Here is a 24,038-nt window from a genome sequence, read left to right as displayed (position 1 = left end):
TATGTGGAGGAAGCAGAGAGGGATGGCAGGCTCTGGCACTTCCTTCTGCTGGGACTGCTCGGCCTCCTCAGGCTGCTGCTGCTCACAGGGCAAGGGAAGGGCAGGCTCACTGGGACACTTCTTGGAGCAGACCCTGGGAAGATCCATAGGGCCCAGCACCTGGGTTCTCTATGAGGATGAGGTAGGTGGCCATCCCATCATCAAATCTTCAACTGGCCACAGACACCCAGGTATATAGGGGTGGTGACCCACGCTGATCATGAGTTTCATAATTGTGGGATCCGGGAGTTTGGGGAGTGCCTCACTAGAAGGACTGGGCAAAGCAGCTTCCCCACCCTGGCTCAAAGTTGCTGGGTTTCACATTGCCGCTGGCATCCACCATGATATTCTCAACCTTCAAGATGCAGGATACCCTGCTTGTGGCAGTACTGCATGGCACTCAAGATCTGCCTGAACAGTCTGCAGGCCTCCTCCTCCTGCATGCCATCAGGTTACAGGATGAGGTCCCATAGCTGTTCCCCACCTGTACGCTCCATGATAAGGCAGATATAGTCAACAGTCTCGATGACCTGAAAGAGCTGGATCATATTTTGGTGGTCCAAGGCCTCCATCATCTCCGGTTCAGACAGGAATGGGAAGTTCAAGGCTACTTTTGCCAGGAACTTCACCGAAACCTCTGTCCCGGTGAGCTGATGGCAGGCAAGTTTCACCTGGGCAAAGCCCCCTTCCCCAATGTCCTGCAGGACCATATAATGGCCTGTGAAGGGCAAGCTCACAGCAGGAGCTCTGCCGCTGCACCACTACACTCCTCTGACTACTCTCATAGCTCGTCCTGAACTGGAACAAGGATGCTAGCTAAAAAAAACTAATAATAAAAAAAAAAAAAAAAAAGGGAAAAAACCCAAATCAAAAATCCAATATCCAAAGACCACAACCACCAGCCACCAACCACCAACCACCAACCACCACCCACCACCACTATCTGGGACTCTGACAAGTCACCACCAAGAGCTTCCTGTACTTATGGACAAAAACCCAGCGGCAGCCACTTGCTTATATGCCTGCTGTTTGAAATTCCCTCAAAATTGCCATTTGTGGAGTCAGAGCAAGAAATGACCTAGTTACACCTGGGTAAAACCCCCCAGTGGTCATCTCACTCTTGGGCTTCCACAACCTTTTCCACTTTCATAATAAGAATAAGAAAGAACTCTGGAAGGTCTTTTACTTTAAAGGGTCATGGAGACCGATATGTACTTGTTTGGAAATTAAAATTTGTAGGATACTTCAGTGGTCTTTTCATTTTGGTGGGGGTGGAGGGTAGAGGCTCACTGGATCCCGCAGTCCAGAGTGAGGAGACTGGATTTTATTCTAGGAGCAATCTGAAGCTGTTGGAGGTCCCCATGCCCATCTCTATGTCTGATTACCTTGTTAATGGATCACTCTGACTGCTGTGTGCAGCCTGTTCTGGAGACAGAGTGGAGGCTTGGCCTGGATACGGCAGTGGAGGTAGGGAGTGGGGGATGGGGCTGGGGAGCATGTAGAATACACAGCAGAGTCGTTCAGCGGCTCGGCTATGAGCAGGCAGGGGAAAGGAAGAACCAGGGATGACTCCTTCCCTCCAATGACTGGGGTGGTTGGGGAGGCTGTTTTCTGAGATGGAAAAGATAGAAAGAACCGTAGGTTGAGGTTTGCCCAGGAAGAACAAAGTCTTGTTTCAGGCCTATTAAACCCCTTGCAAGTAGAGAAGTCAAAAGAGACAATGAGATATACAGACAATCTGGACCTTGGAGTTAGATGCCAGAGCTGGATGGGATTGTGGAGTCATCAACTAGAAGAATGCAGCCATGGCACTTGAAAGCAAATGAAAGAGAATCCAAAGGGAAAAGAAAGGGAGAAAGACCTCGATGGATGAGCAATTCTTTATTAAGCAACAGAGGGGCACATGTTCAAGAGGAAAAATGGTAACAGGCTACAGTAAGGTTCTGAGTTTTATAGGGTTTAGCAAGGCCAGGTCATGGGAGGAGTTGGTCAGTTACTTTTGGCAGGCTTACTTTGGCTGAGTAGGGGGATTTGGGCAGATAAGGGAGACTGTGACAGGTCAGATTCCTGAGCTCCCTTTTCCTGTTTCTCTTTTTCTTTTTTGGGGTGTGTGTGTGTGGGGGGGGGGTACCTAGGATTGAACTTGGGAGCACTTGACCACTGAGCCACATCCCCAGCCCTATTTTGTATTTTATTTAGAGACAGGGTCTCACTGAGTTGCTTAGTGCCTCAGCAATAGCTTTGAATTCATGATCCTCGTGTCTCAGCCTCCTGAGCTGGCTTGAGTCCCTTTTTCCCTGAGAGTTTTTTAAGTCTCCATTTCTTTGGGCACTGGATGAACTTGCCCACACACTCAACTGACCCAGGACTCCACCCTTTTTTCACACGGCCTCCAGAGTCAGTGACTAGTCGTAAGAGAATGTCCACCACACACCACACAGCAGTGTCCTCAGGCTCCCACACGGGTCCCTTCCCTACGCTCTCCATCCCATTCCAGGGAGGCACTGGTCCTACCCTGTATCTCTGTCCTTCTCACCCAGGGGGCTATTTTATTTCTGTGGCATATGCATTCCCAGGAGTGACAAGGTCAGCTTCTGCTACTGCTATGGAAAGGCAGCCACTGTGACTCTAAAGTTGGAGTCTTTCTCAACACATGGCTGGCAAGATAAGCAAGAAAGCAAGTGGCATTTCTGACTCCTCACATCTGTCTACCTATGAATCATGGTGTCCCATGAACTCCCACGGCCAGGTGTGCCCTCTGGTGGTCATAGTCACAGTGATTTTGATGATGACCACTAATGCTCACCATTTACTATGAGCCACACTTGTAATGAGAAATTTTACCCAGACTGTCCCACTGAATGCTCACACTAATTCTGTGAAGCTCTACGGTCCTTCTACTGTTATCCCTGTCCCAGGAAGGAGAAAATTTACAGAGGAGATCGTGCTCCTAGACATCCAATCCCCTCTAACTCCTTACAGTGGACATAATCCACTCCAGAAGGAAAGGGGGAATTTCAAAATGCTTATTTTTCACTGTAAAAGCAGGCATGTTGTATGTCTTAAATGAAAATATAAATGACCAATTATCAAAATCACATTTTAACATGCTTCCTTCCAAACTTTATTTTCTCCTTTCCATATTTTTTTTGTTGTCATAGTCAATATAAATATCAAATCTTCACTGTAGAAGAGTCTAAAAGTTTAAATTTTTTTTCCTTCCACAGTACTTTCTATTCTTAAATGTGTTGTCCACAGATTTGAGTTTCAAGGCAGCAGTATTTACTTGGGCATCCAGGGCAGTCTGACCTAGAGCCCGTGCCAGTACTTCCGTCATATGTCACATGTCTACCCCACACACAGCCCAGAGATCCAGGGTTGCTATGGAGACTGAGGGCAAACTTGAAACCTCAAGACAGGTCACAGGGTCTGTCCGAGTGCACTGCGCTCAGGCCAGGTGTCCCAGAGGGCGCGTCTGGGAATCTGTGGCTGTCTGTCTTCCAGCAGAGGTTATTATAGAGCCTGACCTCAGGCTGGGCTTGGTGAGCCCTAGGGAAGCCATACACAGGGCCTGGGATTCTGGGGAAGTGTTACTCTGGACACCAGAGGGATGAGGCTATGTGGCAGCCTTCTCCATGAATCCTTTTCATTTTCTTGCACTGTTTCCTAAAGAATGTCTCTCCTTTGCCAGAAGCCTCAGCCTCTTCTCAATCCCACACACTCCCTGCAGGATGCAGCCCCTCCTGGCTGTGGCCTCCAGGGTCAGACAGATTTCCAGCTCTGTCACTTACTAATTCTGTGACCTGGGCCCCACCTAGGTTCTCTGACCTGCTTCTTTATCTAAAAAATATGGATGATGTTTGGGGTTGTAGCTTGGTGGTAGAGTGCTCGTCTCACACATATGAAGCACTGGGTTCAATCCTCAGCACCACATAAAAATAAAATAAAGGAATTATGTCCATCTACAACTAAAAAAAATATTTTAAAATAAATAAGATTGATAAACCTTCTTGCAGAGTTGCTAGGAGGATCAAAAGGACACTTTGCTGAGTACCCAACATGTTAGCAAGGGCTTAATAATGGTGGCTGTGCTAGAAATTTTCTCCATCTAGTGGGCTGGTGAGGGGAGGCACGGTGCAGCTGTCTGTGTGGCAGGTAGCTGCACCAGTCCTCTGGAATGTCCAGATTCCTACATCTCCTTAGTACTGGGAAGCATCAGGGAAACAAGGAGGCTGCCTGAGTGCCCACCTGCTCCACCCGCCTCTCTCCTTGCACTATATTCCAAAAACCCAGGAAGGGCTACACCAGGAACAGTATCAATTATGTAAATGCTTGGACTAAATCCATAGGATGCCAGGCATGGTGCTGAAATGGGGTCCTGGAGCCTCCTGCATCAGGAGGCTTCCTTCCCCATATGAAAATGGAGAACAATTCTGGTCTCTACCTTGCATATCAGTCGTGGTATTTAGATGAGATATTATACAAAGCCCTCAGCAAGATGAATGACATGAGGTTCATTCTTATTATTAAAAATAACTTTGTGGGGCTGGGGCAGTAGCTTAGTGGCAGAACGCTTGCCTAGCATGTGTGAGGCACTGGGTTCAATCCTTAGTACCACATAAAAATAAACAAAATAAAGTCATGCTGTCCATCGACAACTAAAGAAATTTTTAAAAAATTAACTTTGTGGCTAGGCATGATGATGCAAGCTTGTAATACCAGCCACTCGGGAGGGATGACTATGCAGAGTAGAGAGGACTTTCAGGGCAGTAACAATACTCTGTAGGATACTACAGTAGTGGGTACATGACATTATATATTTATCAAAAATCATCAGCAAGATTGGACCCTAATGTAAAACTGGGGACTTTGGGTGATAATGATATCAGTTTCCATTGATTGTAACAAATGTGCCACTCTGATTGGATTTGTTAATTGTGGGTGAGTTTGGAGTGGAAGGGATAAAGGCCATGTAGGAAATCTTAGTACTTTCTGTTCAACTTTGCCATGAACCTAAAACTGCTCATAATAATAATAATAATAATAATAATAATAATAATAATAATAAAGTGTATTAATTTAAAACAAAATAGGCTTCAAACCCAAGAAGTCTGACTCCAGAATACACTCCATTAACCCCTGTGCTACACCAACCTAGGCTATAATGGAAGGGAAAAATCCAACTTTTGATACAATCTAGAAAAAAAACACATATATATGAGTGAAGGGAGGAGGTTGCTGGGTTTTAGAATATGGCTGCAGTTCATCTTGCCCACCCTTCCTAATCCATCTGGTAGGCAAGGCTTGGAGGCTGACCCAGCTGTTCCTGCCTCACATGGAGCATTTGATAACAAGCACCTGACGTGTGGCGTGAGGCTGGCATCCCCAGGGCCCTTTGATCTGGAAAACAGCTGTGAGTTATCTGGGCACTGGGAGCAGAAAGCTTTATCAGCTGGCCTGTCCCAAAGCTGATGGGGAGGCTCTCCATCTGCTGGTGCAGCCGCAGCTCTAATGCCCTATTTTTAGACAGAGTCATTCCTTCCAGGACTGTTTTTCTGATGAAGGAACAAGGGACTCTGTCCTAAGACATAGACAATGAAGATCAAGCCACTCCTTTCTGCAGATTTGTGGACCACACTCCAAAACATTCAACTAAAGGATTTTGGTTGCTCATTCCCCAGCTGGAGGAACCCAGCATAATAGAGCTTTTTGCCCCAATAAAGGGAACTAAAGACATTGCAAGATGTTGCTCAAAAAAGAGCATCTTGCTGACATTTCTAAGAAAACCATGAAAGGTCAATAAAAAGATATTTTTGCTGTAAAGAAGAAAATATCAGCATCAGAAACTGTTAACTTCCTATGACTGTGATAAAATAGCTGTGATAAATAAACTTAAAAGAAGAAAGTTAAAAAAAAAAAAAGAGGAAAGATTTGTTTTGGCTCATGGTTTCAGGGGTTTCAGTCCATGGCTGCTTGGTCCCATTGCTTTTGGACTTGTGGTGAGGCAGAAAATTATGGCAGAAGTACATGGAGGCTGGGAAAACAGAGCAAAAGAGGAAGAGCCCAGGGCCCAGTATTCCCTTCAAGGCCACACCCCCAATGATCTAACTTCCTCCCACTAGGCCCCACCTCCTAAAGGTTCCACCACTTTCCAGTTGTACCATAGGCTGGTGACCAAACCTTTAAAACACAAGACTTCAGGGTACAATTCATATTCAAACTATAGCAGAGACCAAAGGAAAATGTATATTTTTATATATCATGGAGGAGGATGCAGGAAGTGGGTAGTAAACCAGAAGGGTATAGAGCCAACCCAAGCAGGTTTAGGTCTTCTTGACACCAAGCCAGGAATCTAGATAAGGCTTAGGAACAGGGAGAGACACCCCTAGAGCTAGCTGGTGCAGGCTCAGTGTCCACCAGGACTTCACAAGCATAATGAGACAAACCATTTTTTCAAGTGCTGTCAGGGTGAGGGAGAGACTCAGGCCTAGGAACCAAGGTTCAAGGATCTGGCAATTGAAAGATGTGAGGCACCATGGGAATATGGGTCATCCTTTATTCAGAGGTAGCCACAGCCATTAGCCAGCTCCTTTTTGCCCCTATTTAGCCCCTGAGTCTTTTCCCTAGGCCTTTTTCATAATCAGGCCAAATAAAGAAGGCATGCTGCCAACAGGTTACATAAGAGGGTGCATGCTTATAAGCTAATGTTTCTGACCTTGATTATACACGCTGAATCAGTGTTTCTGGCCTTGACTAACCATAACATAGCTGGTTCCCAGCCCTAGCTACACACTAAAACATAACATAAAACAGGCCACCAGAAGTCTTGATGAGGGAGCCTAACTATAGCCATTTTGGGCCTGCCCAAAAGCACCTTCTGTGTGCAAGATACTTTGAACACATTATCTTACTAGTCCATTTTGGCAAGTAAGTGAACCGAAGCTCAGAGAAATTAACTCACCCTAATCAATGGCAGAGCTGATATTCAAACTCAAATTTTTGTGGCTCTAAAGCTCATGCTTTCTCGGTCTACTTATGCTGGTTCCTCTAAACATCTTGGGGGTTACAAAAGGAAGGCTGGATCAAAGTCTTTGCTAATCTTAACTTTGTGGTCCAGTATTTAAATCAAAATTAAAACAATATTTTCCTCAAGCACAACCCCTGCCCCACCTACCCCACCCTTAAACTACATTTGCAGCTAAGAGATACAACATTTGGTGACACCAAAGTCACCCAGTGGAAAGTCCACATTGCCAAGTTCTTAGGGACAACACTCTTGTTTCCAGATAAGAGAAAGGAGATCACGAGAAGCTAAACAACTTGCTCAATATCACATGGCAATTTAAAGAATGCAAACCCAGAGCTTCAGAGTCCCAATCCAGGACCTCCCCCATGCCACCCCGACCCATCAACCTCACTCCAGTTAGGCAGGATTCAGCAAGGATTCAAACAACCCTACTGTCCTACAGACCCCAGAAGTGCCATGCCATTGAATTGTTGCCATTCTTCCCTCCAAATGTAAATGAAAAATGAACAAGAGAAAAACATAGCTCATCGCAGGGCCTCTGAAAAGTCCAAGTTGGTTTGTGGCATTTCAGAGCCAGATGTAGTCAGATCCCCAAAGGACTCACAAAATCTACTCATGTAATCACATAACTGCTCTTTCATCATCCTGGCATATAAATATCCCTGCCCCACCTCTGAGAGAAGCACTGTGGATGTCTCCAAGTAAAAACTTCCAGCTGGTGACATTTGTGAACTCCTCCAGGGTCCAAAGATGATGCCCACTGGACAAAAACTGGATTAAATCCTGAAAATGCAGAAGGAGGGCTGGGGATATACTCAAAGGCACAGCACTTACCTAATATGTGGAAGGACTTGGGTTCAATTCCCATGTTTTAGTCAGATTTTTTTGCTGCCGTGACGAAAAGATCCAACCAGAACAATAGTAGAGGAGAAAACGTTTATTTGCAGGCTCAAGTTTTCAGAGATCTTAGTCCATTGACAGCCAACTCCATTCCTTATGGGCTCAACTCCATTCCTTATGGGCTCAAGATGAGGCAGGACATCATGGCCGAAGAGTGTGGCAGAGGGAACCAGCTCATATGATCAGAAAGCAAACAGGGAGGTCTCCTGCTTGCCAGATACAAATATATACCCCAAATCCATGCTCCCAATGTCCCACCTCCTCCAGCCTCAACCCACCTGCCTCAGTTACCACTCAATTAATCCCAACAGGTTATTAAGACCCAATCATTTTTCCTCCAAACCTTCCTGCATTGTCTCACCATGAGCTTTTGGGGGACACCTCACATCCAAACCATAACATCCCAGTACCACAAAAGAAAAAATGAATGACAGAAAGGAAGCATGAGTTCATGGTATAGATCCCATTCCCCAATCTCACTCTAATGTCAGTTCAGTAGTATGTGGGGGATGAGAGGTGACAATTAATAGGAGACTGTCAAAAATCAAGGCTGTGCCAAGGTTGTCTTATCTTCTCCTGGATTTAACAATCTGAAAACACACCAGCCCAAGGTCACTTTCACTGTCCTTATTCCATGTTGTCCCTATACCCACTAGACTTTTTGATGGCTCATGGTTACCAAAGTTGTGAGATTGATTCTTCAATCCCAAAAGGTTCTCAAGTGGCAGCTATTTTATTGATGCAAATGGACCTGATCACAGACTTGGGCAAATACCTACATTCCTTAAAGGAGGACTGACAAGAAAGAAAGTCTGGAGGGGAAAAGAATTGATATCTATTAAGTTTCTCCTATATTTTGAGTTTTTATGGTCACTTAATACCATTATTATTATCCCCACTTAAAAATGTGGGAAGACTTTCAAAGAGATTAAGCAACTTTTCTAAAGCTGTATAGTCAAGAAGATGGAGGAGGAAGAGGAGGAGGAGGAGGAGGAGGAAAAAGAAAAGAAAAAAAAAGGTAGAAGCTGGGGCTGGAGAGTAACTCAATGGTGGAATATGTGCTTAGCACATGCAAGGCTCCGAGTTTGATCTCCATCATCCAAAAAAAAAAAAAAAAAAAAAATCCAAACTAGTTTCACCTAACTATGGACCCACATGCACCAGGCATTTGGGGGAAGGACTGTGGGTTTCCTGCCTAACCTCCTTTTCATGCTGTTAGCACCCTGGTTGTACTAAGGCAGCAATGTGCTCAGCTCCAGGTGATCTGAGTTTAGTAGAATCTACCATCCTCTGAAATCACCTCTAGTTAGGCTCTGATGCCTGAGCTTCCGCTCAGAATTCTTTTCCATGTAGAAACCATCTTACACACAGCAGTTGGTAATAACTGGAATCACTGGGCATCACCATATCACTGTTGCTCTAGGAATTAAGCCAACTTTGGTGGCTTGTCCAGGGTTCCACCATTCATAGCATTGTTTCCACTGGAAAATGCATTGCAAGATTCACCAGCCTAGCCCCAGCCCCCAACCAGCCAAATATAAACAAGTCTTCATTCATGAGTCCTTTATAAGGCTCAGTCAATTCAAGTTTCACAGGTGCAAACCTAAAACTGCTTTCATAGTATCAATCCTTCACTTATCACAAAGTGCTAGGAATATCAAGACTTCCAAAGGAAATTCTGGAGAGTATAGTTGTGTTTGGGGTTATTTCCATACTATTCCTGAAAGAAAATCTTCCTTTACTGGAAAAAAAAATCAATTCCATTCAGGAACATAAAATGCTAGTTGTTTTATCTATTTTATGATCAGGGCAATGCAATTAGTCCCTGTAAGAGGACTAACTGGCATCAGTACCAGGATTTCTCTGTCTTGGCTCTAGAGACTTTTTGAGCTAGTAATTCTTGGTCACGGGGATCTTTCCTAATGCTTAACAGCATCCCTGGCCCTACTGACCAGAATCACTCTCCAGGTTATGACAACCAAAACACCTTCACACATTGTAATCATCCCCTGAAGGGGTAAAATTGCCACTAGTTAAGAACCAATGGCAGAGGTGGATAAGTTGGGAGGATCTCTTCCAAGAGGACATTGACAGAGCCAAGAGAACACTCCAATGAAGTAGGAAGTACTGATCTGGGTTCTGAAAGAAAATCTCAGCTTTGTACAGTAGGGAGCAGAGGGTCTTTGGGCAAGGGCTATCCTCCAGGCCATTAAGAATGCTAGTTCTGGGCTGGGAATGTGGCTCAAGCAGTAACGTGCTCTCCTGGCATGCGTGGGGCTCTGGGTTCGATCCTCAGCACCACATAAAAATAAAATAAAGAAGTTGTGTTCACCGAAAACTGGAAAATAGATATTAAAAAAATTCTCTCTCTCTCTCTAAAAAAAAAAAGAACGCTAGTTCTAGGGACTGGGGTTGTGGCTCAGTGGTATAGTGCTTGCCTAGCACACGTGAGGCACTGAGTCAAACCTCAGCACCACATAGAAACAAAATAAAGGTATTGTGTCCCCTTACAACTGAAAAAAAAAATGCTAGTTCTAGGAAGCTAGCTCCTCTGGACTGAAGCAGAATCCCAGCAAAGCCCATTTTCCTGACCTTGGTTCTTTTTGCTCACATTCAAGCTAAAAAAGGCTGCCTCTCCCACTTGGGCACGTTCTTTCCCTGACTGTACCCCAAGAGTTGAGAGTCAATGGAATTCCTTCAGGGTTTGTTTTCATTTCACTGTTCATTGTTGAAGCTCCTTTTCTCAGAATAATTGTCTCCACACAGCAGTTGTTATTGAACAGATTCCAGAAGTTCAACACTAAAAGAGAATCTAATTAACTTCACAGGATATTTTGGGAGACTTCTCTGATATCCAGCTTTGGATACATCCACAGAGCAGACTCAGCACACACTCATAGCGGTAGGCTCAAATCTCAGGGGGAACCCCCAGCTTTCCCCCCAGTGTGCGCTCTGGAAAGAAGAAAATTGGAGCTTATCCTTCCAGGTGCCAAGCAAACTAAATTCTATCCTGGGTTCTTCCAACATTGTATATATCTTGTTAGTGCTTCTGAATAAATTTTGAATTCTTCTAAGAACCACTCTCCTTTACCTCAGAATAATAAATAGTTTTTTTAAAAGTATTTAATTCCCAGCGGCTTGGGAGGCTGAGACAGGAGGATCATGAATTCAAAACCAGCTTCAGCAACTTAGTGAGGCACTTAGCAACTCAGTGAGAACCTATCTCTAAATAAAATATTTAAAAAGGGCTGGGGATGTCAGTGGTTAAATGCCCCAGATTCAGTCCCTGGTACCCCCCCCCACCAAAGTACTTATTCATAAATGTACACTGTTAAGGCACTGGCTCCCAGCAATTTGAATTTAGATTAGCAAACTGAGAATAGTCAATCATTTGTTCATTCATTCATTCACTCACTCAAATGCTTTAAAAGGACAGGAATTTTTGTCCACTGTTCAGCCTTATTTGTTGAATAGATGAAAGCCCACACTCTGAGGAACTGTCCTTAGTATTGAGAATACAACAGTGAACAGGATTGGCTCAATCCCTAGCCCCAGGGAGTTTACAGACCATCAAGGAAGCAAGAGAACTAAGAAATAAAGCAATCACAAACTGAGCTAAGAGATAAAATGAGAGAAACTGAGAAAAGAGGCAGCATGTCTAACCCATTAAGTCACAAGTTTTCAATTCTGTGAATATTTCAGTGAAATTGACAGGGATGAATTAAAATAAGTTGGAAATCATAATCTAGAGTTTATACATCTTTTATATATATTTTCACAATATGTATGGAAACATTTTTAAATGTTCTAATCATTCATCTATTACTCTTCTCAAAAGGATAGAACTCTAAAAACATAATTTTTATTTCAAAAGTTACCATATGTGGTAATTTTGCTCAATTTAAGTTTTTATAGGTTGCCCTACATGTGGGATGATGGAACTTAACAGGTTAAATAAGGTTGCCAGACCCTCTTCAAAAAGATGTCCATTAAAGAGTTGGCCTGAAAAGTGTTTCACACACACATAAACCCACATTCTACACACACACACACACACACACACACACACACACACACACACACACACATATGTGCATACACCACAGGCACAAATATTTTGCTTCAAGGGAACATTTCAGGGCAGAGGGAAAAAAGGACTTCAGTATTTAAAAAATAGTTTTCTGGGTACAAATCAATGGCTACTTCACTAGCTGATTAGTATCAGATTATTTGTTCACACTTGCTGAGGACCTGCATGCACCAGGCCCTGAGCTAGAGACTGGACAATTCCGACATTAAGCCAACCCTCCCCAGAGCTCCACCTCCTGGAGATTACAGTCTAGTAGGGAAGATGCAAAATCAAAAATTTGCAGAGAACTACTGCTGCATCTGATAAATCACAGTCTAAAGGTCAATCGGGTGGTACCACAGATAAGTCTTGACTTTGGCTAGTGAAGAAGGGAGGAAGGTATGGGAGCATTCCCGGCACAGGGCCTGCTGGAGCGAAGCTGGGTGGGGAGGACTGCAGGAGGTTCAATGCACTGAGAGTGGGTCCAAGGGGCTAGGACCACTTCTGTCACTCCTCAGAGCCTTTGATCCCCACCTCCAGTTCTTGGCTGATCAGGCCCTGTGCCACTAAGGATCAGATCTCTCTAGGGTCTGGGCATGGAAAATTGGGTATAGGTAGTCATCCAGGTGATATCCCAGGGAGTCCCAAGAGTGATGTGTTCACAGACGTCTGTGGGCAGAGAGGTCTCTGCTCTTCCAATGACTATGAAGATGGTCACATGCATCCATGAAATACCATGGAATGTGAGGATAGGACCCTGATGACTGATAAAATCCACTAGAAGCATTGAACTGTTTTGATTTGCACAGACTACTTCTTGGGCAGGGGAAGTGGAGGCAACCCATATGCTCAGTAAAATGCTGCTCACACGGACAGAGGGATGGATCCTTTTTGTGCCAGAAAGTAGCTTCCTAGGTAATCATGGCAATGTAACCCAGGGAAGGGAGGAAGCTCTGGAGGAGAAAACCATCACCTGAGACATGCAACTGGATGTTTGAGATTTGTCTGGACTCCTCAGTCTTGGTTGCCAGCTGGGGAGTGCTTACAAGAGGCTTCCAGTGACCTTAGGTCTCCACTATGCAAACTGAGATAATGCAGTCTGGAGAAAGGCCTGGATGGGCTACCTGAGTCTAATTCAAAAGAGCAGAGAGAGTTGTCTGGAGGAGAAGAGTGGCTAGAAGAGGAGGCCAGGCCAGAGAGAGGCCAGACAGCATGCAAGTGGATCAGATTAGGCTCCTGGTGCCTCTGGCTCCTGAAGTGGATTCCATCCCTTGCATCCTCTGGGAGAGGACTTTGGGGCACCCATTCTGGTTGAATGGGAGACAGAGGCAGAGAACAGCAAGTAAGAAAGTCAGGAAGAGTTGCTGGAACATCATAAGAGTAACTTACATGTCATTTTCCAACTAACAGTGATAAGGATTTAAACTGAATTTGATTTTTTGGGGTGTCATATGACTTTTTTAATGCACTACCAAAACAAGGTCCCAAGTTATTTCAGCTTAATAAGCGTACATGTGCCTCTCATTGAAAATGTAATACACCCTTTCCAATAATTCGCCATTTGCCAAGCACCAACTTATGTGCTGGCTGTGTTTATGCCCCACCTCAATGAAATTTTATAAAACTCCAGCTCTATTCCAGTTCACAGAGAGTGGTTTGATCCTGGCACTTGCACAGTTCTCATTGTTTTCTAATGGCTAGCAGATTCCCAGATCACTGGCTCTTAAATGAACCCAACATAAGTTAAATAGCCCTTAAGCACAACGAGAGCTCATAGTTAGCAATTCTGAGACTGTTCTAATTTAGTATCTCATTTAATCCTCAAAGAAATTCAGTGAGATGGATGATTGAGATGATCCTCATTTTAAAGATGAGGAGCCCAAGGTAAAGGAACTTTATCCAAAACCCTGAAACAAATATGTGGCAGAATCCCATTTCAAATTGTAGAATGTTATTTTACCAAGTCTGCTCTTAACACTAAATTATACTGCCACCTCATTAAGAAGACATGATGGTAAGAGTCTGAATTCATAAAAATCTAAATTATAGAATACAGTAAAAATAAAATATTTTCTTTTTTACCTTTAAAAATCATGTAACCAGGTTAACCAAATGCTACCTCATAGAATTCTGTTTTGATGAACTGGTTTTATTTCACTTCAGTGTTTATTACTAATGGTTAATTTGACATACCTTTTCCTAAATAGTACTGTCAACTGTTGATATAGCTGTCACATTGAATGTAACTGGTTTCTTTTGAAAAGAGTCTTAAGATTATAAAAATTCCATTCAAGATCTTTTAATACTTTATGATTGTTTAGAAAACCAGTCATGTCCCAGCTCTGGGAGTCATCATACATCCCATATTAATTCTGTTTTAATAAACTGTTCACAATAATCCCATAGATCCAGGAAGAAAAATTACCTGTGCAAGGTCAGACAGCCATAAGAGGGAGTGGGAACAGGACTGCAGGTTGGTGGTGGAGGACACTCGTGATTCTTTTTGGCTGACAGTAAACAATTCATCTTCCATCTCTGGAGAATTTCTCACTATATAAATCTTGGTGGTAGACAAATCCACTTTTTTTTTTTTTAGTTATCAATTCTAAAAACACAACCAATGGGCCCAGTGGGTTCCTGATCCAACTGTTGGTGATGCAAAAGCAGGACATAGGCAAAATCCATTCTGAAGAGGGGCTGGCCGTGGCAGCGGCAGCTCCTAGGTTCAGGGGCAGTAGCCAGCATCAGTGAGAGGTACAGTGAGAGGCAGAAGCAGCAGGAATTGGGCCCAGGGCACTGACAATGACACTCTCATTGGACGAGCTCTGATTCTGCAGCTTAGGGCATTGACCCCTAGCTATGGCACCTAAGCTCAGCTGGTTTCCCAGATTTGGATGAAAGTTTCTGCTACACTGAAATTAAGAACCACAACACTAGAATTGCACCTCGAAAAATGTGAAGATCCATCACTTAGTTCTGAACCAAAAATTGAGCAAACACCTTGGTAGTGGAGTCTGGGTTAAAAACCAGAATGTGCAAATGGTCAAATGGTATGGGTGAGACAGGGTTGCTTCTGGGCTGTTCTCCCGGAAGGCCCAGGAAGTACAACACCACAACACAACCTGTGGGCATTCTTCTCTACATCTAGCATCATGGTCACCATGAACTTAAAGGAAAAGCAAACCACACCTCAAAGCTAACTCACTAGAAAATAAAAATTTATGTAAACACCATATTGTTTTCCTTGTTACTTTTTTGTTTCAGGGGAGTGAGATAGATAGATACTGGAAATTGAGCCCTTCTGCATCAGGGTTTCACTAAGTTGTACAGGGTGACCTTGAACTTGTGATTGTCCTGCCTCAGTCTCTGAATAGCTGGGATTCAAGGAATGCACACCAGACTCTATTGATTTTTTTTTTTTTTTTACAAAATATTATGTGCATTTTTAACCTTTATTTTATTTATTTATTTTAATGTGGTGCTAGGCAAGCACTCTGCCACTGAGCTATGACCCCAGCCCTCTATTGTACTTTTTATTGTAATTTTTTTATACTTTCATTTCTTCTTTCCTTCCTTTCTTTTATAGCATCTTAGTTTTTTCATGAATGTTATGTTATTCAAGATTATTTGAAATATAAATTGTAGAACAAGATACCTGGATTCAAACCATGGCCCTCCTTCCAACTAGCTTGTTCAAACTCAGAATCTCATTATTCTCCAATTTCCTCATGTATCAAATGGAAACAATAATGAACAATACATTTTAAGGTTATAGTAAGCATTACATTAGCTATATAATCTTATCATGACTAGCAAATAAGTACTATAGTTAACTTTCTGAATATCATAGTATATTTAATTGCAATTTTCCTCTGCTCTTTCCATTGTTTTTGCCTCTTGATTTTTTTTCTGCTTATTTTTATCTCCATTTTTCACGTAAGAAAACTTCTTGGTATTTAGTTATTGCCTTATCATGTTTTCTGTTGCTGTAACAAAATACCTAGAGGTTAAAGAGCATGGTGAGCTCTGGTGAGGACCTCTTGAAGGATGATATCAAGGTGGCAGCACATCAGGTGGGACGGAAAGAGAAATAACATGGAAGCCCAGGTAACAAGAGACCACTGAGTTTTATAAAAACTACTGTTTAACTAATCTACTCCTAGCAGTCCTGATTCGCTTCTAAGAGACACCACTAATCCATTCATGAGGGTGGAGCCCAGTGATCCCTATGCCCCACTTAAAGATTCTCCACCTCAACACTGCCACACTAGGGACCATTTTCAGCACATAAACCTGGAGAGGACAAACCACATCCAAACCATAGCATTTAACCCTAGCTACCTGCTATCTAGGGATTGGCACTAAGGTGCTGAATTAATGTTCTACGTATGGAGGCAAAGTTTGTCAACTGGTGTGACCTAACAAGAAAGAGCTCCACTTCCCTCACCCTGGTAGAATTGGATGTTCTTTGAAAGCAGGGTTCTATTGTTAGTTATTTGATGTAAACTAAACCTCTCTGAGCCACTATTTTCTCATCTGAAAAATTGGGTAAAACATTATCTGTGATAAGAATTCACATAACACACCTAAATTTACATAACATACCTACAGCACACGGCCATAGTGCTTAACATTGAGCAGATGCTCAATCAGCTGTTAGCAATATTATCATTTCTAGAGAAAATAGGGCAGCTGCTTCATGATTGTTTGTAGTTGCCACTGGACCATGCTATAAGTAGAGGCAAAGCATGGTACTTGTTGAGAGGCTAGTTATTATGATACAAGTTAGCAAAGCAAGGAGAGGGCTCAATAGTCCTTGACATTCAACTTGTACAAAGCCCAAGAACATGGGTTTCGGTCTTCGTCTTGTGAGCAGAAAGTGGGTAGTGACACTGCTTCACCAAGTAGCTCTGTAGAACCACACCATTCATGTGGCTGCTCTTTGTCTATGTCTGCTAAATTTGTTATAGTAAAGACATTGGCAGAGCTTCAACAGTGCGTCCGTCTTCCTTTAAGGTCCAGACATTCTTTCCAGACAGTAGGCAGGCTGCTGGATTGTTTCCTGGACATTTACTTGTTTGTGAGCAGTACTGGGAATTGAACCAGGCACACTCTACCACTGAGCTACACCCCCAGCCCTCATATTTTTTGTTTTGAGACATGATTTAAGTTGCCAAGGCTGGCCTTGAACTTGTGATCCTTCTACCTCAGTCTCCTGAGTCACTGGGACTACAGGCAAGTGCCACTGCACCTAGCTACATTTAAAATAATATGTGCCATTGTATATATTTAAATCAAACAGTACAAAAGGGTGCAAGTGAGCCGCGTGCACACCTGTATAACCAGCAGCTTGGGAGGCTGAGGCAGGAAGATTGCGAGTTCAAAGCCAGCCTCAGTGAAAGTGAGATGCTAAGCAACTGTCTCTAAATAAAATACAAAATAGGGCTGGGGATGTGGCTCAGTGGTCGAGTGCCTGAGTTCAATACACATACACACACACACACACACAAAGGGTGTAAGTGGAAAAGTCAGCATTCCTGTCACCACCAAATCTCCAGGCAGATTTCCCACAGATAATCACTGTATTTCTTGCAGATATTTTTATGCACACACAAGAACTTATGCATATTTTTCACAGATGGCAATCATAAAAAACTGTTCTGAATATTGCTTTTCTTTTCTCACCACTTTATCCTAAATAGCTTTCCAAATCAGGATATGTAGATTTACCTCATTTTAACTACTGTATTCTTAAGGTACAGTAACAAACAAGCCCCCAGATCTCAATGACTTAAGTTTCCTTCTCATTTACCTAAATCCAATTAGTGACTGAGTGAAGGCGGGGCAGGGGAAGGGAGGTGTTCTGCACCTGGCTCTTATTCAGGAATCCAGGATGACCTGAGGCCCTGCCAAATTCAACACATGCTTGGTGGTTTCTGAAGTCATCCCAGATAGCAATATCCAGCCAAAAAGTGGGGAAAGAGTGTGGAGGAGGACAAGACTTTTTTTCACAATGAGCCGTGCCTAGAGGTGACATCAAACATTTCTGCCCACATTTCTACTGGTCAGAATTTGAAAATTCCATTCTAAACCAGTACTAAGAAATGTTCTGACTGATCACTGCTTCCCTACAACTGGGCACTACATGATTTAGGAATTTAAACATATGTGACACAGTTGCAGTATACAAATGAATCCTCAATTTATTTAAGCTCTAGAAAGCAAGTGTTCTCCACCCTAACCCCTGCCTTCTGCTTTTCTACTTGTCTTTTCTCAAAAGAAAATTGGGTTTTGTTTTGTTTTACAGTGTTGGGGATTGAATCCAGGGCCTTGCTCACACTAGGGAAACACTCTCCACAAAGCGACATCCTTAGCCCAAAGGCAAGTTTTACGTGTGTAAAGATATTACCTGGTGAATGAAGAAATAAGAAAATGAGAAAAGAAGTAAGAAAATAATACCTGTAGCCACTGATTATTTTTTTTTTAGTTGTAGATGGACACAATACCTTTATTTATCAAACTCAGTGCCTCACACATGCTAGGTATGCAAATGCTCTACCACAATCCCAGCCCCTCTCTGCTTCTTGGGTATGTACCCTGATTCAGGTTTGGTGGGGATAAGAATATCAATTAAAAAAACCTTTAAAGTATATGTCCTGGGGCTGGGGATGTGGCTCAAGCGGTGGAGCGCTCGCCTGGCATGCGTGTGGCCCGGGTTCGATCCTCAGCACCATGTACAAACAGGGGTGTTGTGTCCACCGAAAAACTTAAAAAATATATATATATTAAAGAATTCTCTCTCTGTATCTCTCTCTTTAAAAAAAAAAAAACATACATTCTTTGACCCAATATCATCTTTTTAAAAATATTTTTTGAGTTGAATACCTTTATTTTGTTTATTTATTTTTATGTGGTGCTGAGGATCGAACCCAGGGCCTCACAGATGCTGGGCGAGCACTCTATCGCTGAGCCAGATGTTTATATTTATACCTGCAGAGTAGTAATGTAGGTGTCTCCCCCCCACCCCGCTTTTTTTTTTGCCCCTTAATGTAATCTCTCAGTATTTTAGCATTACAAAAAAACAGCAGTTCTTTTCAGCTTTAAACGGGTTGAGGTTTAAGTGATTAAAGGCAAGTATGTGAGTCAGACATGGCCTCCCAGACTCTTCCAGTCTGTTAGGTCTATCACCCAACACTCAAGTTGCTATCAGGAGCACTTTTCTCTGTCAAAGTGACTGGCTTTTGTCATGCAATCCTCACTAATAAAGGGAAGGCAGGACAGCCCCAGAGCAGTCAGTAGAACAAACTGCCTTGTCTGTGGGTAGAAGTTCGCCATGCGTCTGGCTCCACATGGGGAACACCATCAAGGCCCTTGTGGCCTTCATCCCTGGTGACCGTTGCCAGAACTATGTGGTCGGAGACCTCCAGGAGATGCCGCTGGACAAGATGGTGGATCTGAGTGGGAGCCAGCTACGCCGCTTCCCAGTGCATGTGTGCTCCTTCACAGACCTGGTCAAGCTCTACCTCAGTGACAACCACCTCAATAGCCTGCCTCCAGAGCTGGAGCAGCTGCAGAACCTGCAGATCTTAGCCTTGGATTTCAACAACTTCAAGGCTTTGCCTCAAGTGGTATGTACCTTAAAACAGCTCTGCATCCTCTACCTGGGCAACAACAAACTCTGCAACCTCCCTAATGAGCTGAGGCTGCTCCAGAACCTCCGGACCCTTTGGATTGAAGCTAACTGCCTCACCCAGCTGCCAGACGTGGTCTGTGAGCTGAGTCTCCTTAAGACTTTGCATGCAGGCTCCAATGCCCTGCGTCTCCTACCGGACCAGCTCCAGCGCCTCAGCGAGCTAAGGACCATCTGGCTCTCAGGAAACCTGTTGACTGAATTCCCCGCTGTGCTGCTTCATATGCCTTTACTGGAGGTAATTGATGTGGACCGGAACAGCATCCGTTACTTTCCCAGTCTGGCCCACTTGTCAGGTCTGAAGCTGGTTATCTATGACCATAATCCTTGCAGAAATGCGCCCAAGGTGGGGAAGGGTGTGCGCCGTGTTGGAAGATGGGCAGAGGAGACACCAGAGCCCGACCCCAGAAAAGCCAGGCGCTATGCATTGGCCAAGGAAGAAAGCCAGGAGCCACTGGCCCCTTCCCTATGTCCTTCTCTTTCTCCCAATTCTTAAGGAGCTGCAGTCCATCAATGTCAAGGACCCAACTGCATGTTCTCAAGATTTCTTCATTAGAGTGGGATTATTCTGTGTCATTTGAGGCGTTGATGCAAAGCAATAAAGGAACACTAATAAGTTTCTGACCAACAGCCTCTCTTCCAAAGAAAAACTGTAGGAAACCCAGAGTGCTCATAACTTCTTTGCAAGAAAAAAAGCTTCTCCAAGCAGTTATTTTGAGCAAGAAAGGCTCACATTTGCCTCTTTCACACTCCAAAAGTGACTGATGAGGTTCATGAAATCCTCAAATAAGGTATTTGTTAAAGAACCCATTAACTGTTCAGATGATCTAGCCCTGGCAGGACATATTTCTTTACTATGAATGACAATGAACTGTAACAAGGTATTGTTTCTAATTTGGGCCACCAAAAAAGACATTTTTATCTAGCAGATTCACACACAAAAAAGTTGTTTATTGTTATAGAGGCTCAAAATAAAACATTTCTCCCACCATTTTAGCACCTGTTGAAGAAAAGATCTCAGATGGAGAATTTCTCTTGGGGTTCGTTCAGATGTTACTTTAAATTTAATAGTGTTTCATGCCGATTTCTTATTTTCCCCAAAGGTTTAACTCAAGGTCTACTACCATCTGTTTAGGGAGCTTAGACATCACCTACAAAATAGAACCTCTTTCCTTTGCCATGCAGTCTCACTGAAGTCACACCTTGGGTTGTTTTTTTTTTTTTTTTTTTTTTGTACCGAGGATTGAACTTGGGGGTGCTGGACAACTGAGCCACATCCCCATCCCTATTTTGTATTTTATTTAGAGACAGGGTCTCAATGAGTTGCTTAGTGCCTTCGGTTGCTGAGGCTGGCTTTTAACTCGTGATCCTACTGCCTCAGCCTCCTGAGCCCCTGGTATTATACACATGCACCACAGTGCCCGGTACACCTCGAATTTTTGCCCACTAATTCCCTCCCCAGCAAAGCCTTTCTGCTTATTTACACTAAGAAACTGAGCTGAATGGAATCCCCCATCACTGGAGAAAAAGCACATCTTCAGAATCATATTAAGTTAAAGGCAATAAGTGAGAAACCTGGCATTTGAACTAAGTACTTTGAAATTTGAATTGCAGACTGTAGAATATGTTGGAAGTTTGCTTCTTTTAAAAAAGTTTTAGATGTTGGTGGACCTTTATTTTATTCATTTATTTATATGCAGTGCTGAAAATTGAACACAGTGCCTCTCACATGCTAGGCAAGTGCTCTACCGCTGAGCCACAACTCCAGCCCTGAAGTCTGCCTCTTTATCCTCAGTGTATCTACTTTAGTTCCAGTTTAATTTTTGTAGATAGTTTTTCAACATTGTACAAACCTAGGTATTTTGGCCATTATTGTGTTAAATATCTCAATTGTGATCTTCCCATGAATATATAAACTTAAAGAAATTGTTGTCAGTGGGTGATTTAATAAACTTTTCAGCAAACTAGGTCAGTTATCTAAACTGAAGCACAATGTATTGAGCGTGTAAGGAAAAAAAAGTACTTTTCCCATAAAAGCACCTTAACCCAGTAAAGGTTAGTTCTAAAATGAAATAAGACTCACATTTGCCAGAAATATTTCTTGTTACTACAGAGTTAAGTACCGTGTCACCACCTCCCATCTGCAACCCACTGATCAGTCATCCAAGGAACCCTTTTAATCATTAAATACAATAGATTTGTACTATATATAAGTTTTTAGTAATGAGTCCAAGATTTCTATTAAAACAGAATTTCCCTATTTTCTTATTCTTAATAATTAAAATCAAATGATGTTAAAAACATTTGCCCAACAGAATTTACCTTCTAAACTTTGTATCAGTTTATGGATTTTTTTTTTGAGAGGGAGGGGGGATAACAGGGATTGAACCCAGGGGCACTTAATCACTGAGCCACATACCCAATTCTGTTTTGAGACAGGGTCTTGCTAAGTTGCTGAGGCTGGCATCAAACTTGAGAACCTCCTGCCTCAGCCTCCTGAGCAGATGGGATACAGGCATGCCCCAACACACCTAGTGCTAACTTTGTTTTGAATTGTCTTTCTCCTCCCCAGTTTAATGGGCCCACATTTCCCAGTGTAAGCTGCAGGTTACACAGTTATAAAACTGAGTGAAGTCAATTATCCATATAAAGTTCTCACTGAATGAACTTACTATTCTGAGTCAAAATGTTAAAATATAAACATTTTGGCCTATGGTCAAGCTGTTTTGTTGTTCTAAAACAATATACAACGAATAAATATTTATCAAACTAATAGTTGTGATTTTGCTGTCTAAAAATGTTTTTAGTGTAGATTTTTCAATTTTATAAAGCATGTAACTGTGTGTATAAATATAAATATACATAAATACATTTTTTTTGTTTGGGGGCAGGGCTACTAGATATTAAACCAGTAAAGGTTAGTTCTAAAATAAAATAAGAAAGGCTCACATTTGCCAGAAATATTTCTTGTACCACTGAGCTACACTGCCAGTCCTTTTTGAGACAGGGTCTCACTAAATTGCCCAGGGTGGCTTCCAACTTGTGATCCTCCTGCCTCAACCTCCAGATTACAAGCGTGCACCACGATGCCCATCTGCCTACTTGTGTTTCTACAACCCTGCTATTTTGTAGATACTGACATCATTAGATAGTAAAGTAATAGAAAAATACTACAGCAACAAATACAACATTTTTTACTCCTTAGTATTCATGTTATTATTAAAATGAAAATTTCACCGGGCACAGTGGCACATGCCTGTAATCCCAAGGGCTTGGGAGGCTGAGGCACTAAGAAACTCAGTGAGACACTGTGTCTAAATAAAATACAAAATATGGCTGGGGGGGATGTGACTCAGTGGTTGAGTGCCAGAGTTCAATCTCTGGTACCCACCCCCGCCAGGAAAGAAAAGACTTCTTTTAGAACTATATTCTCCCCAGTGCTAGGGACTGAACCGGGGTCTCACACATGCCATGCAAATGCTCTGCCAGTGAGCTACACCTTAGCTTTTTTTTAAAACTTGATAATTGGATTTTAGCTTCTGTAAGAGAGATAGCAACTAACCTTTAATATAAATCCCACAGAAATGAATCAGCAACCAAATTTCCTTTTTTATTTTATACTGTAATGAAACATCACTATTTGTAATTTTATGCTTAAAAAGTCAACTGAACTCAATCTTAACTAAAAGCACACGAGTGATCCAGAAACAGTATAGCATCATAGCTGTGAGCACGGTCCTTCATACCATCTGGGATCAAATCCAGGCTCTGCCCTTACTGGTCAGTTACCACCTTTGTCCCATTTCCTTATCAGAAAAACAGTTTCTATCAAATAGGGCATTGTAAGGATTAAACCAATTACTTGTGTATAAAATGAACAGAACAGTGCCTGGCATGTGACAGTAAATTTTTACATAACATATTCTTTTACTAAGAACAACACTTAAATTTACCCTAAAATCAGTATAAATCCTTGCTTAAAGGAAAAAGTATAAACGGCTATAGACCACTCCCCACTATCAACACATTTTTCAACTATAATATCTATAGTACTTTATGTAAAAAATATAACCACAACATTGTGTCAAACTCCCCTGGTTTACCTGTATAGAACACACCTAGTTCTTAAGGAGTTCATTTTTAAATTTTAAGTGAATATTCTCTGCCCTTTCCATTATTCTAGAAATAAAAAATCATCAAAGCATTTAAAAATGTAAAAATTGCTATTAAGTTTCAAAGCCAGGCACAATGGCAAACACCTACAGTCCCAGCAATTTGAGAGGCAGATTCTAAGTTCAAAGACAATCTCAGCG

At 42.5% G+C, this 24,038-nt stretch overlaps 1 protein-coding gene across 1 annotated transcript; it reads left to right on the top strand.

Annotated features, from left to right (window-relative positions):
- The first annotated feature begins 19,384 nt into the window (after positions 1–19,384).
- Lrrc10 (leucine rich repeat containing 10) lies at positions 19,385–20,221 on the top strand. The gene has a single exon (XM_076855406.1). The coding sequence runs from the start codon at positions 19,385–19,387 to the stop codon at positions 20,219–20,221; it is 837 nt and encodes a 278-aa protein (XP_076711521.1).
- Positions 20,222–24,038: the final 3,817 nt, after the last annotated feature.

Source organism: Callospermophilus lateralis, chromosome 4, assembly GCF_048772815.1.
Source record: "Callospermophilus lateralis isolate mCalLat2 chromosome 4, mCalLat2.hap1, whole genome shotgun sequence".
NCBI lineage: Eukaryota > Metazoa > Chordata > Mammalia > Rodentia > Sciuridae > Callospermophilus > Callospermophilus lateralis.
This window is presented reverse-complemented; position numbering and strand designations above follow the sequence as displayed.

Coding starts and splice junctions, on each gene's coding strand:
- Lrrc10 (XM_076855406.1), top strand. CDS start 19,385: ATGGGGAACACCATCAAGGCCCTTGTGGCCTTCATCCCTGGTGACCGT.